Here is a 10622-nt window from a genome sequence, read left to right as displayed (position 1 = left end):
GGGCAGCCAGGATACCCTCTCCCTTCAGTAACTCGCACACCTATCCCAGGTCCCCATCCTGGCCTGTTATCAGTGCTGTGTCATGGGCTCTAGCCAAGCATCTTTGTGTGGGGATAGGGGGTGTGTGTGCAGGCTGTCACCAGTCATGCCTGACTCTTTGCAACCCTATGGACTGTAGCCTGCCAGGCTCCTCTGTCCATGGGATTCGCCAGGCAATACTGGAGTGGGTTGCCATACCCTCCTCCAGAGGAGCTTCCTGACCCAGGGATTGAACCGGTCTCTCTTACGTCTCTGGCGTTAGCAGGCAGGTTCTTTACCACCAGTGCCACCGGGGAAGCATGAGGGGATGGGGGGAGGGGGAATATTTGCTTCTGCTCCTGAGGTGTTTAGGAAAGTAAGAGCTCTCCCCTCTAGTAGAAATGAACCCTCCCACCCGAGAGGAGAGACCCTGTGAGTGAGGTATGGGGGGCCCATGGTGGGAGGGGCAGGGGCAAGGCCACCCACCCCGCCAGCCTGAATGGCAACACAAAAGGCCCACACACGAGCCACCAGAAGCGTCTTCCCTTTATTGTAGTTTATTAATAGGGTACAGAGTGCAGGCACTTACAGTGGTCAAACCGAGCGAGCGAGAAGCTTTGCTCACGGAGAGGCCGCCCGGAGCCTGACCCGTGGGGGAGGCCCGGGTGGGGACCCAGAGGCCCCCCAAGCTTCCCCATCCCATTCAGCCCTGAACCCTGGCTGCCCTGGGGACCTAGGAAGAGAAGGGGGTTGCCCAGGGAGGAGAGAGGTTGGCCGGGGCCGAGTGTTCCGGACCTGGCGAAGGCACCTCCGGCAGCTGAGGCTGAGCCGTGCGGTTAATGCGGCCGAGGAAGGAATATGTACAACTCGGGCAGGCGGGCAGGCAGTGCTGGACCCGCAGGGCCTGGCTTGCCACTGGGAGCCCCAGCTGCTGAGAAGCAGAGTGAGGCCTAGCGGGTATGGACACCTCGGTGCCGTTTCTTAGGCCTGGTCCACTTAGGCTTTCCTGGCCAGAGAACCCCCGGGTGAACCCTGCCCCCCACACCAGCCTGGCTCCCTCGTTCAAGATGGCACTCAGGATGCAGCTGTCTCCTCTGGTACCTGAGACCCCATTTCCCAAAGTGCAACACCCCAGCACCCCTCATTCTGGGGCTCCAGGGGCCCTCCTTTCAGTGCTGTGTCCAGCCAGGGATGGGGGCCAGGGTGAGGGAAGAGCCAGGGGCTGCCCGCAGGGAGCCTGGTCCCGCCTGGGGACGGGAGGGCCAGGGGCGGCAGGTGGGCTTAGACCACCGAAGCTCCTGCACCGAGGGTCCTGCTCGAGGACTCCCAAGAACATGACCCACAACCCCTGCAGCCTAGTCGAGCAGAGATGGCTCGGCTGGGCGGATAATGGTGGGCCGGCTGGGTGCAGCAGGGGGTCTTCTGCTGCAAAGAGAATAAACACAGGAAGGGGAGAGGGCAGTGAGGCTGGAAGCCGGGCAAGGCCGAGGACCCAGGCCCCACCTCCCCCACCCCTTATAAATATTGCCCATGTTCCGAGGTAAAGTTATAGACTTTAAAGAAAAGCATGGTGAATGCTCTTCCAAGCCCATCACAACAGCTGGCTGAGTTCTTAGCTGGGGTGGTGGGAAGCCCTGACCTCGAGTACACGTAGGCCAGCACCCACCTGGGTGCTACACGATGGCTGCTTTGGTGCTGGGAAGGAATGAACCAACTGGGGCATCAGCACCTGTGCCCACTTTGGACCACAGGTTGCTCATGGGAGAAAAGGGGAAGAAAGAGGCCTGGCACCCAGGGAGGAGCAAGGGAGGGCAGGGGATGGGCAGCGCCTCATGTGCGTGAACTCAGAAAGGAACTGGTCAAAACCAGAAGAAGGGGTCCCATGGGAGGGGCCCCAAGCTACAAGGGGGCCCACTTGCTCATGTAGAGGATGGGCGTGGGAGCTTGGGGGTAGCATGGACTCCATTGCTCTGTGAATTAGGCCTCTTGGGGCCTCAGTTTCCCCATGAGCCCCGTAAGGATACTGGTGACTCCTTTGCTCCCTGCAGAGCACAGGCGGGTGTCTCTAGGTGGCGGGTGTCTCTAGGTGGCGGGTGGCAAGGGGGTCTAGCCTTACCTGGGCACTCCAGGGGGAATGCCGGGTGGAATCCGAGCTGGCCGAGATGGGATCTGAGGTGGGGCTGAGAAGGGGTCGTTGTTGGCAAACACACCAGGGTGGGGACCGGGCCGGGATGGGATCGGGGGTGCTGAGAAGGTAGCTGGCCCCACTGGCACAGGAATCAGGGGTGGCCCAGGGGTGGGACCCCTCACTGCTGGGGGCCGGCCTGGGGGGTGCACGCTGGATACAGGCCGGCGCTGCGGAGTGGGGCTGTGGAGAGAGGAGAGGTGTGAGGTGAAGCTGGTGGGCAGGTGCACCGGCCACATGGGTGTGGGCGCAGAAGCCCAAGGTGGGGCCAGGGCACTGGCCAGAGGGTGGCCTCCTCTGTAACACAGGCTGGCACCAGCTACCACCCAGCCAGATGCAGTGAGTAGCTGGTCCTGGGCAGGTCAGCACAGATGCCCTGGGCCCCTCTGTACACCCCCAGGACCTGAGCCAGGGCCCAGCACCTGTCCTCAGTCAACTAGGGTTCCTGCTTCCCTCTGGTCTCACTCCTTCCGGCATCTCCCTCTCACTGGCCCCACTCCAGCCTCCCCACTGACCCAAATCCACCCTTTGAAGCTAAAAATCCTTCCAGAGCCCAGCATGCCTCCAGAGGTTTTAAGGTCCATGGGGCCCTGTCCCACGCGCCCCACAGGCTCCCCTCTGGGTGCTGCATCTCAGGCTGGAGGCTGGGTCAGCTCTCCAAGGAACCTCAAGGCTCCCTGAGGGCTTGGAAAAACCGGCACCTTCTGAGACTTCTCTGGGCCACCCTTTCTCCTCCCACCACCTGCCCTGTTACTGGTCAGGTGTCCCTGCCCAATGCTCTGACGTGCCCATGTCAGGGCCTCACTGCACCTCAGCTCTAGGTGGTCAGGGCAGGGGATGCCGGTTACGCCCTCCACGTGTCCCTCTAGGTCCTCTCCCACCAGCTGTTCTCAGCTTCCTCTGTGCTTTAGGAGGCTTACCTGTATGGCCAGGGTTGCCCAGGCCCCATGCCCTCTCTGGTTTCTGTTTGGCCTTAACCAACAGAAGGCATCAGAAGACAGGCAGGTCATTAACCCTTCTCTCTCCCTGTCCCTTCAGGCCTAGGCAGGGGTGGCAGTCCCATACTACGGCCAGCCCTGGGTGCTGTACCATCTGTGGTCAGGGCCCCTGCACCCTGGCTACCCATGGTTGTGCCCTAATGGACACATGGGGGTGGGGGTGGGTAGAGCTGGAAACCCACAGGCAGTACCCTCTTCAGCCTGTGGGCACTCCAGCCTCACGGACCTGTGGCTGCTGGTGTTCTGGATCCAGGTGTCATCAACGGGTGGGGGCACGGGAGTGGACACAGTGCTGGTGCTGATGTCCCCAATGATGTTGAGTGCCTCCTTGAGCGCGTGGTACATGCGCAGCATGTCGTCCCGCCGCTGGGCCTGGTCAGCTGACTCTTCCATGAGGCTGCTCTGGTCCGCCGACGAGTACAGGTAGGCCAGCAGCTCATGGTGGATGAAGGCCTTCGTCTGGGGGCAAGGGTTGGAGAGGTCAGAGGTTCCCACCACACCAGCCAAGAACTCAGCCAGCTGCTGTGATGGGCTTGGTTCACCATGCTCTTCTTTAAAGTCTTTAACTTTACTAGGGAATGTGGGCAATATTTACAAGGAGGTGAGCTTTCTACAGTGGTCTCCTGGGTCTCTCGGGGTGCTTGCCAGTGTTCTTTCAATCATGAGACTCTTGTGAAACGTATTCCTAGAATCTTATCTTTAGTAGCTATCTTTCCTCCCATTATATCTTGAAACTGACTTTTGTTTAAACACTGCTAGTTTCTGTTCATTAACTTAACACTTTGTTCCTTCCTGAATCCTCCTACAAGATGTAGTAGTTTTTCAGTTACTTTTCTTGGAGTTTCTAGGTACACAAGTTCATGTTTACATCAGGACAATTTTTCCCATTTGTTTTCAACATTCACACCTTTAAATTATTTTTCTTGTCTAAATGCATGGGCTAGTAACTCTACAAGAAGGTTAAATAAAAGTGGAAATGGCCAACTTATTGATTTTGGAGGGGATGCTTTCAGAGCTTCCCCATTAAGGGCAAGAGTGGCTTTGAGACAGAAAAATCGATTCAATGGATATATGAGATCTTGTAACCAAAGTCCCCTTCCACAACTGTCTTGTTAAGAACAGATGTCCATCACTAATTATTAGAGAACTGCAAATCAAAATTACAATGAAGTACACCTCACACCACTCAGAATGGCCACCATCAAGAGATGTACAAATAATAAATGCTGGAGAGGGTTTGTAAAAAACAAATCCTCCTATATTGTTGGTAGAAATATAAATTGGTGCAGCCACTATGGAAAACAGTATGGAGGTTCTTTTAAAAACTAAAAACAGAACTACCATATGGTCCAGCAATCCCACTCCTGGGCATATATCCAGAGAAAACTATAATTCAAAAAGATACATGCACCCTCAATGTCCACTGAAGCACTATGTACAATAGCTAAGACATGGAAGCAACCTAAATGTCCATCAACAGATGAATGAATAATGATGTGGTACACACACACACACAGGAGAATATTACTCAGTGATAAAAAAAGAATGATACAATGCCATCTGCAGCAACATGGATGGACCCAGAGATCATCATATTAAGCTTGGAAGGAAAGTTAGATAGCATATTCAAAAGCAGAGACATTACTTTGCCAACTAAGATCCGTTAGTCAAGGCTATGGTTTTTCCTGTGGTCATGTACGGGTGTGAGAGTTGGACTGTGAAGAAGGCTGAGCGCCGAAGAATTGATGCTTTTGAACTGTGGTGCTGGAGAAGACTCTTGAGAGTCCCTTGGACTGTAAGGAGATCCAACCAGTCCATTCTGAAGGAGATCAGCCCTGGGATTTCTTTGGAAGGAATGATGCTAAAGCTGAAACTGCAGTACTTTGGCCACCTCATGAGAAGAGTTGACTCATTGGAAAAGACTCTGATGCTGGGAGGGATTGGGGGCAGGAGGAGGACGACAGAGGATGAGATGGCTGGATGGCATCACTGACTCGATTGCACGGGAGTCTGAGTGAACTCCGGGAGATGGTGATGGACAGGGAGGCCTGGCGTGCTGCGATTCATGGGGTCGCAAAGAGTCGGACACGACTGAGTGACTGAACTGAACTGAACTGAAGACACTTATATGTGGAATCTAAAATATGATATAAATGGACTCATTTACAAAACAGAAACAGGCTTATGGTTACCAAACAGACATTGGTGGTTGAGGTGGTAGGTAAATTAGGAGTTTGGGATTAGCCAATACAAACCACTACATATAAAATAGATAAACAACAATGCTCTACTGTATATACCATAGGGAACTATATTCAATATCCTATAATAAACTGTAATGGGAAAGAATATGAAAATATATATATATATAGATGGATTTTCTCAAATGAACTTTCCAAGCTCACGCACAGTTGGCAGTGCTGGATAGTTTTGCATTTGCAAACCATGTAAATGCATTAGCTATTCAAGCATTTAAATTTTGAAAAACTAGTAAAGGAAAAAAAGTATCACTTAAAAATACAGTGAAAAGTCTCCTTTGTCCACTTAGGTCTCTTTAGGCCCCCTGAGTTCCCCTTCCAGGGTCACTAGGTTCCTGTACAAACTTCCAGATTCCTAGGCATATTATATAGAGAGAAGATTTCTTGTCTGTTTTTACACAAATAGAGCCTTCTTGATCATTCTGTTATGCTCTATACCTTTTCCACTTTAATAAAGTTAGTACAGACCTGGAGAAAGTTTTCATCCTTTTATTTTTGGGTATTTTTTGCAATAAAATGGACATTTACTTAACAAATTCTAAGAAATGGATAGAGATTTCTATTTCTTGGCCACTATAAAACATGCTGAAGAGAATAACCACACGTGTGCTCAATCTGCATGCTGGCAAATGTCTCTGTGGGGAGACATTCCTACAAGTGGAACTGCTGGATCAAAGCATACATGCATTTAAAATTGCACAGCTGCAGCAGCCTATATATTGCCAATCCCATCCACATGCGAGAATGTACCAGGACACCCATGAGGAGGAGACTGGGAAGAACAGAGTGAAAGGGAAGGGACACGAGATTTTTGCTTTAGGCACTGTCCTACTATGAGCTCTTATAGTCACAAGACAAACTGAACCTGGGCTACACTGACAGCTAAGTGCCTAGTGCTGAGCCCAGGGCCTGAGCCGTCCCAGCAGCCTGCAGCAGGAGACACTGGCGTAGCCATATTTCACTCGAGACGCCAGATGCCCTGAGAGGCTCAGGAGCCCTCGGGTAGCAGGGTGAAGGCAGGCGGGGCACAGGCCATTAGAGGCCACGGCGGGGACAGACTTAGCCGGGGCTTGAATGAATCCTACCTCTCACTCTTCTGAGTGACTTGGAACAGGTTTTTTAACCTCTCTGGGCCTCTGTTTTCCTGTCTCTAAAATGGGGATGACAGCAGTCCCTTCTCCTAGGGTTACTATAAAGCTAAAAAACTTCAGAGAAAGTGCACACGTGTGGTGGTAGCTTCAATGACCCCACTGAGCGGGGTACAGGTGGCCTGTACCTTCCCATTTCCCAAGATAGGCTAGGGGGTCCTGACTGTGATGTTTGAATCAGGTGGTGAGACTTAATTTTTATCTTTTCCTTTATTTTGGTCATGAAGCATGTGAGATCCTGGTCCCCCAAGTGGGAATTGAACCTGTGCCACTGCAGCGGAAGCACAGAGTCCTGATCACTGGACTGCCAGGGAAGTCCCTGAGTTTTTAATTTGGTACAGAGTGTGTTCAGGCCACATCTGGCTGCAGGGTGGGGTGGGCCTCGGAGGGGCGAGCACTCACGTTGTTGATCATGAGGTGCATGATGGTCTTTGGCATGAGGTCACGGATGGACTTGTTGATTATGGCCACGTACGAGTCCACCAGGTTGCGAATGGTCTCTACCTGCCGCTCCAACTGCGGGTCCATGGAGAAGGTGTTCTCCTGGGCTCCATCCTCGTTTTCTGCCTGCAAGCAAGGAGGAAAAGTGGTAAGGTAGTAATCATGGTCTGAGCCGAGCCTGGGGAGCGCTCCCTCCTCTGGGAATTGCTTGCCCTCTCCCACCGCAACTGACTCCCTGGGGCTGGCCCCTGATGGCTGCATTGGCACCGTGCGGCCCTGCCTGCCCCGGCCTGAGCTGCTTGGACCTGGGGTGACTGCGGCCCAAGGTGGGCTGGAGACACTCAGCTGGGGAATGGGACAACACATGAATTTGGGGCCATGTTCACTCTGCCTCAGGACAGGAAGAGGGGAGAGAATAAAGCAGACAGGAATCCGGCCCATGTGTATCCTTGTCCTTGACTTCAGTTGGACAGTCTTCTAGGTGCTGATGACAGGACCACACCCCCCAATCCCGTCTGCTTTGTTTGTTCAAGAGAGCATGGGATGTCTTCCCTGGTGGTCCAGGGGCTAAGACTCTATGCTCCTAATACAGGGGGTTTGGATTCACTCCCTGGTCAGGGAACTAGATTCCATGTGCTTCAGCTGAGACTCGGCACAGCCAAACAAATAAATAAAAATTTAAAAAACAGAGAGCAACCGGGTATGGGCTACATGCCTTCAGAGAGTTCTGGCAAACAGCCTAAAACGACCCAGCCCATGAGACGCTGGCTCCCCTTCTTCTCTTGGGAGGGAGGGGTCAGCTCAGGGTGCTCTTACCTGGTCCTTCTCCGGGTAGACCCCGGCTCGGAGGAATGAGGCCTTCCAGCTGTCCACGTCCTCCTGGGAGTCACAGGCCAGCTCGATCTGCCGCAGGTCCTTGTAGACATTCCTGCGGGGCGAGGGAGGGAGGGAAAGGCCCGTGGCTAACCCTGCCCGGGGCCCAGCGGGTACAAGGAGCTGGCGTGCAGGCTCTGAGGTTGGCCTGACTGACAGGGATTCATCCCTGCCCCGGGCACTCATGACCAGAGGCCCCAGGATGGCAGTGGCCTCTACACCACGTTGGCCTGATGGAGGCTTCATGAGTTCATGCCTGCGACACCCAAAACTGTGATGAGAGCAGGGTGTGTGCTCCATGAGAGCCTGCATCTAGCAGCATCCCTGGTGTTCTGTTTGTGAGCTCAGCTACTCCCCTCCTGATGCTCTCCTGGAGGGGCAGGGACTAGAAGTGGGCAGTGGCCCATGACACTCTCCGCCAGCTGGGGAGCTCCCATCAAAGTGTTTCTAGAGAGGTGACTCCGTGCGTGTGTCAGCTGCTCAGTCGTGTCCATGGAATTCTCTGGGCAAGAATACTGAAGTGGGTTGCCATTCCCTTCTCCAGGGGATCTTCCCAACACAGGGACTGAACCTGGGTCTCCTGCATTGCAGGCGGATTTACCTTCTGAGCCACCAGGGAAACCCTGGTAGAAAGACTATAGCATTGTCCAGAAGAATGTTCTGTGATAGTGGGAACATTTTCTGCCTGTGCTGCCCGACACAGTAGCCGTGAGTCACAGGTAGTTTCTTTCTGAGCACAAGAAATGGGCCAGGGTGACCAAGAAGGTGATCCTAAGACTTTTTTCCACTGATTTATATTTAAATAGTCACATGTAGGGCAGTGGCTACTGCACTGCACACAGAAGGTCCAGCACATGCCCAGATTCTTAGAAGGGAGGTAGAGCTGGCCAGGGGCAGGACTCCCAGTGAAGGCTTGTGACTTGCTGGGCACATGTGGGTCTGTGAGCAGAAGGTGCAGAGCCACAAGGCTGGGAGATGAAGGAAAACAGACGGGCACTAGCCAGCATTTAAGGACAGTGTTCTCTCTATACAGGGGCCAGGATCCATGCTACATGCATGTCACCCTGTCCCGCAAGGCAGGTGTGGCTGAGACAGCCAAACTGTCCCAAAGTCTTCCAGTGAGGTTTGGGTTTGAGATTAGGCACACATGGCCTCACGACAGTCCTCAGGCCAACCAGCAGTCAGTGAGTGGCTGCCCGGAGACTTCCAGGGCATTTCTTTGTTGCTCCTCCTCCTCCTTCCTGCTGCCTGGAACATCATCATGATGGCTGGAGACTGGGCAGCCATGTTGGACAGAGAGGAGGAAAGCTGAGAAATAAGAAGGAGGGCCTGGGTCTGGATGCCTGTGGGCTTGTCCAACCTGCCCTTGTTGGTAAAGTCTGAACTTGATTTATATTAAAAAAACACCAAACTTCTATCTTGTTTCTGCTACTATTATTCTTTGTTTCCTGAACTCACCCCTCAATAATATATTAGGCAATGTCTTCACCCTACTGCATGGAAGATCACAGGATCAGGGAAGTGTGTTGCCTGCCCGGCATCTTGCAGCCAGGAACAGCTTCCCAGCAGACCTGTCCCGCTGCAGAGCCCAGTTTCTCCCAGATACCCTAGGGCTTCTTAGGCGTGGGAGGTGGGGAGTGGGAGGAATGTGCCTATAGCCCTAAAAGGGCTATAAAAGACTTTGGAGGCAGCTGATGGTCAAAGAAGATCTCAGAGCTTTAGGCCAGCCCAGAAAGGAGGATAGAGCTGTTTTTGCACAAGCCAGTGGCTCAGCTGGAACTAGTGGGTGTGAATGGGCAGTGGGGAAGGTAGTCCGAGGCCAGCAGAGACGAAGCCAGTGCCTGCTGGCCAGTCATGAAGGACAACCAGGCTCTGGCTGAACCCCGGCGTGAGGAGGTCCCTGCGTGATGGTGTGAACCTGAGCAGGGGCCCTCCTGGGTCCACACTCAGCCGTTCCTCCTGCTCTCAGACCCCCTGCCAACTGGGTCTTTTCCCAAGCTGAGAGAAGTGCCTTGGCTTTTGCTAAAGACTCCCACCAACATCCCTGGGGATGGCTTTACTGAGAGTCTCCTGGGCTGTTCTCGTCTCTGCTACACTGGCCCTGGGATCTTGCCCCCTCCAGACCTGAAACACCACCACAGAGCAATGAATCCCCAGTTCATATTCCTACCCAGAGGGCAGTCCTGAACATCAGTCTCTTGTACCTTCCCAGCTGCCTCCCTCACACTCCGCGTGGAATCTCACAGGCCCCTCTCCCTCAGTGTCGCCCAAACCCAACCTCTGACTGGCCCCAAGCCTTTTCTGCCTCTGCCTGCGCCATGTCAGCCAACAGCAGCTCCGTCCCCGGGCAGTCCTTTTGTTCTCACACAGCCGCCAGGAGTCTGGTCCCTCTGCTGGAATCCATCCCCTCCTCCCCTGCGTCCTCAGCCCCTCAGGTCCAGCCCCACCACTGCCCACCTGGGCCAGTGCGGGTGTCTCCTCCCTGGCCTCCCACCCTCACCCCCGCCTCCTCAGCCTGTTCCCCTCATGGCCACTAGGGGGCGCCCGTGAGTATCAGCCCCAGGTCCTGTCCCTTGTCTGCTTAGAATCCGCCCTGGCTCTGCTCATTTCTTTCTCACCTCTCCCCAGAAGGGCCTTCCCTGACCGCCCCACAGAAGCACATTTCTGTTTCTTGACTGACTCCCTTTCTGGACCATTGAGA

General features: G+C 53.9%; 1 protein-coding gene across 5 annotated transcripts in view; it reads right to left on the bottom strand.

Annotated features, from left to right (window-relative positions):
* Positions 1–10622, bottom strand: part of DNM2 (dynamin 2) — an 88259-nt gene that overhangs the window by 525 nt on the left and 77112 nt on the right. For 4 of the 5 annotated variants that reach the window (XM_052643762.1, XM_052643761.1, XM_052643763.1 and 1 more), the window contains 5 exons: positions 7865–7976; positions 7010–7174; positions 3428–3660; positions 2135–2386; positions 548–1443 (listed from right to left, as the gene is read on the bottom strand). In XM_052643762.1, coding sequence (XP_052499722.1) covers positions 1374–1443; positions 2135–2386; positions 3428–3660; positions 7010–7174; positions 7865–7976 — 832 coding nt within the window. In that variant the 3' untranslated portion in view covers positions 548–1373. Of the gene's footprint in view, positions 1–547; positions 1444–2134; positions 2387–3427; positions 3661–7009; positions 7175–7864; positions 7977–10622 lie in introns of those variants that run through there. The other variant, XM_052643765.1, reaches the window with a different exon arrangement.

This window comes from Budorcas taxicolor, chromosome 7 (genome assembly GCF_023091745.1).
Source record: "Budorcas taxicolor isolate Tak-1 chromosome 7, Takin1.1, whole genome shotgun sequence".
NCBI lineage: Eukaryota > Metazoa > Chordata > Mammalia > Artiodactyla > Bovidae > Budorcas > Budorcas taxicolor.
This window is presented reverse-complemented; position numbering and strand designations above follow the sequence as displayed.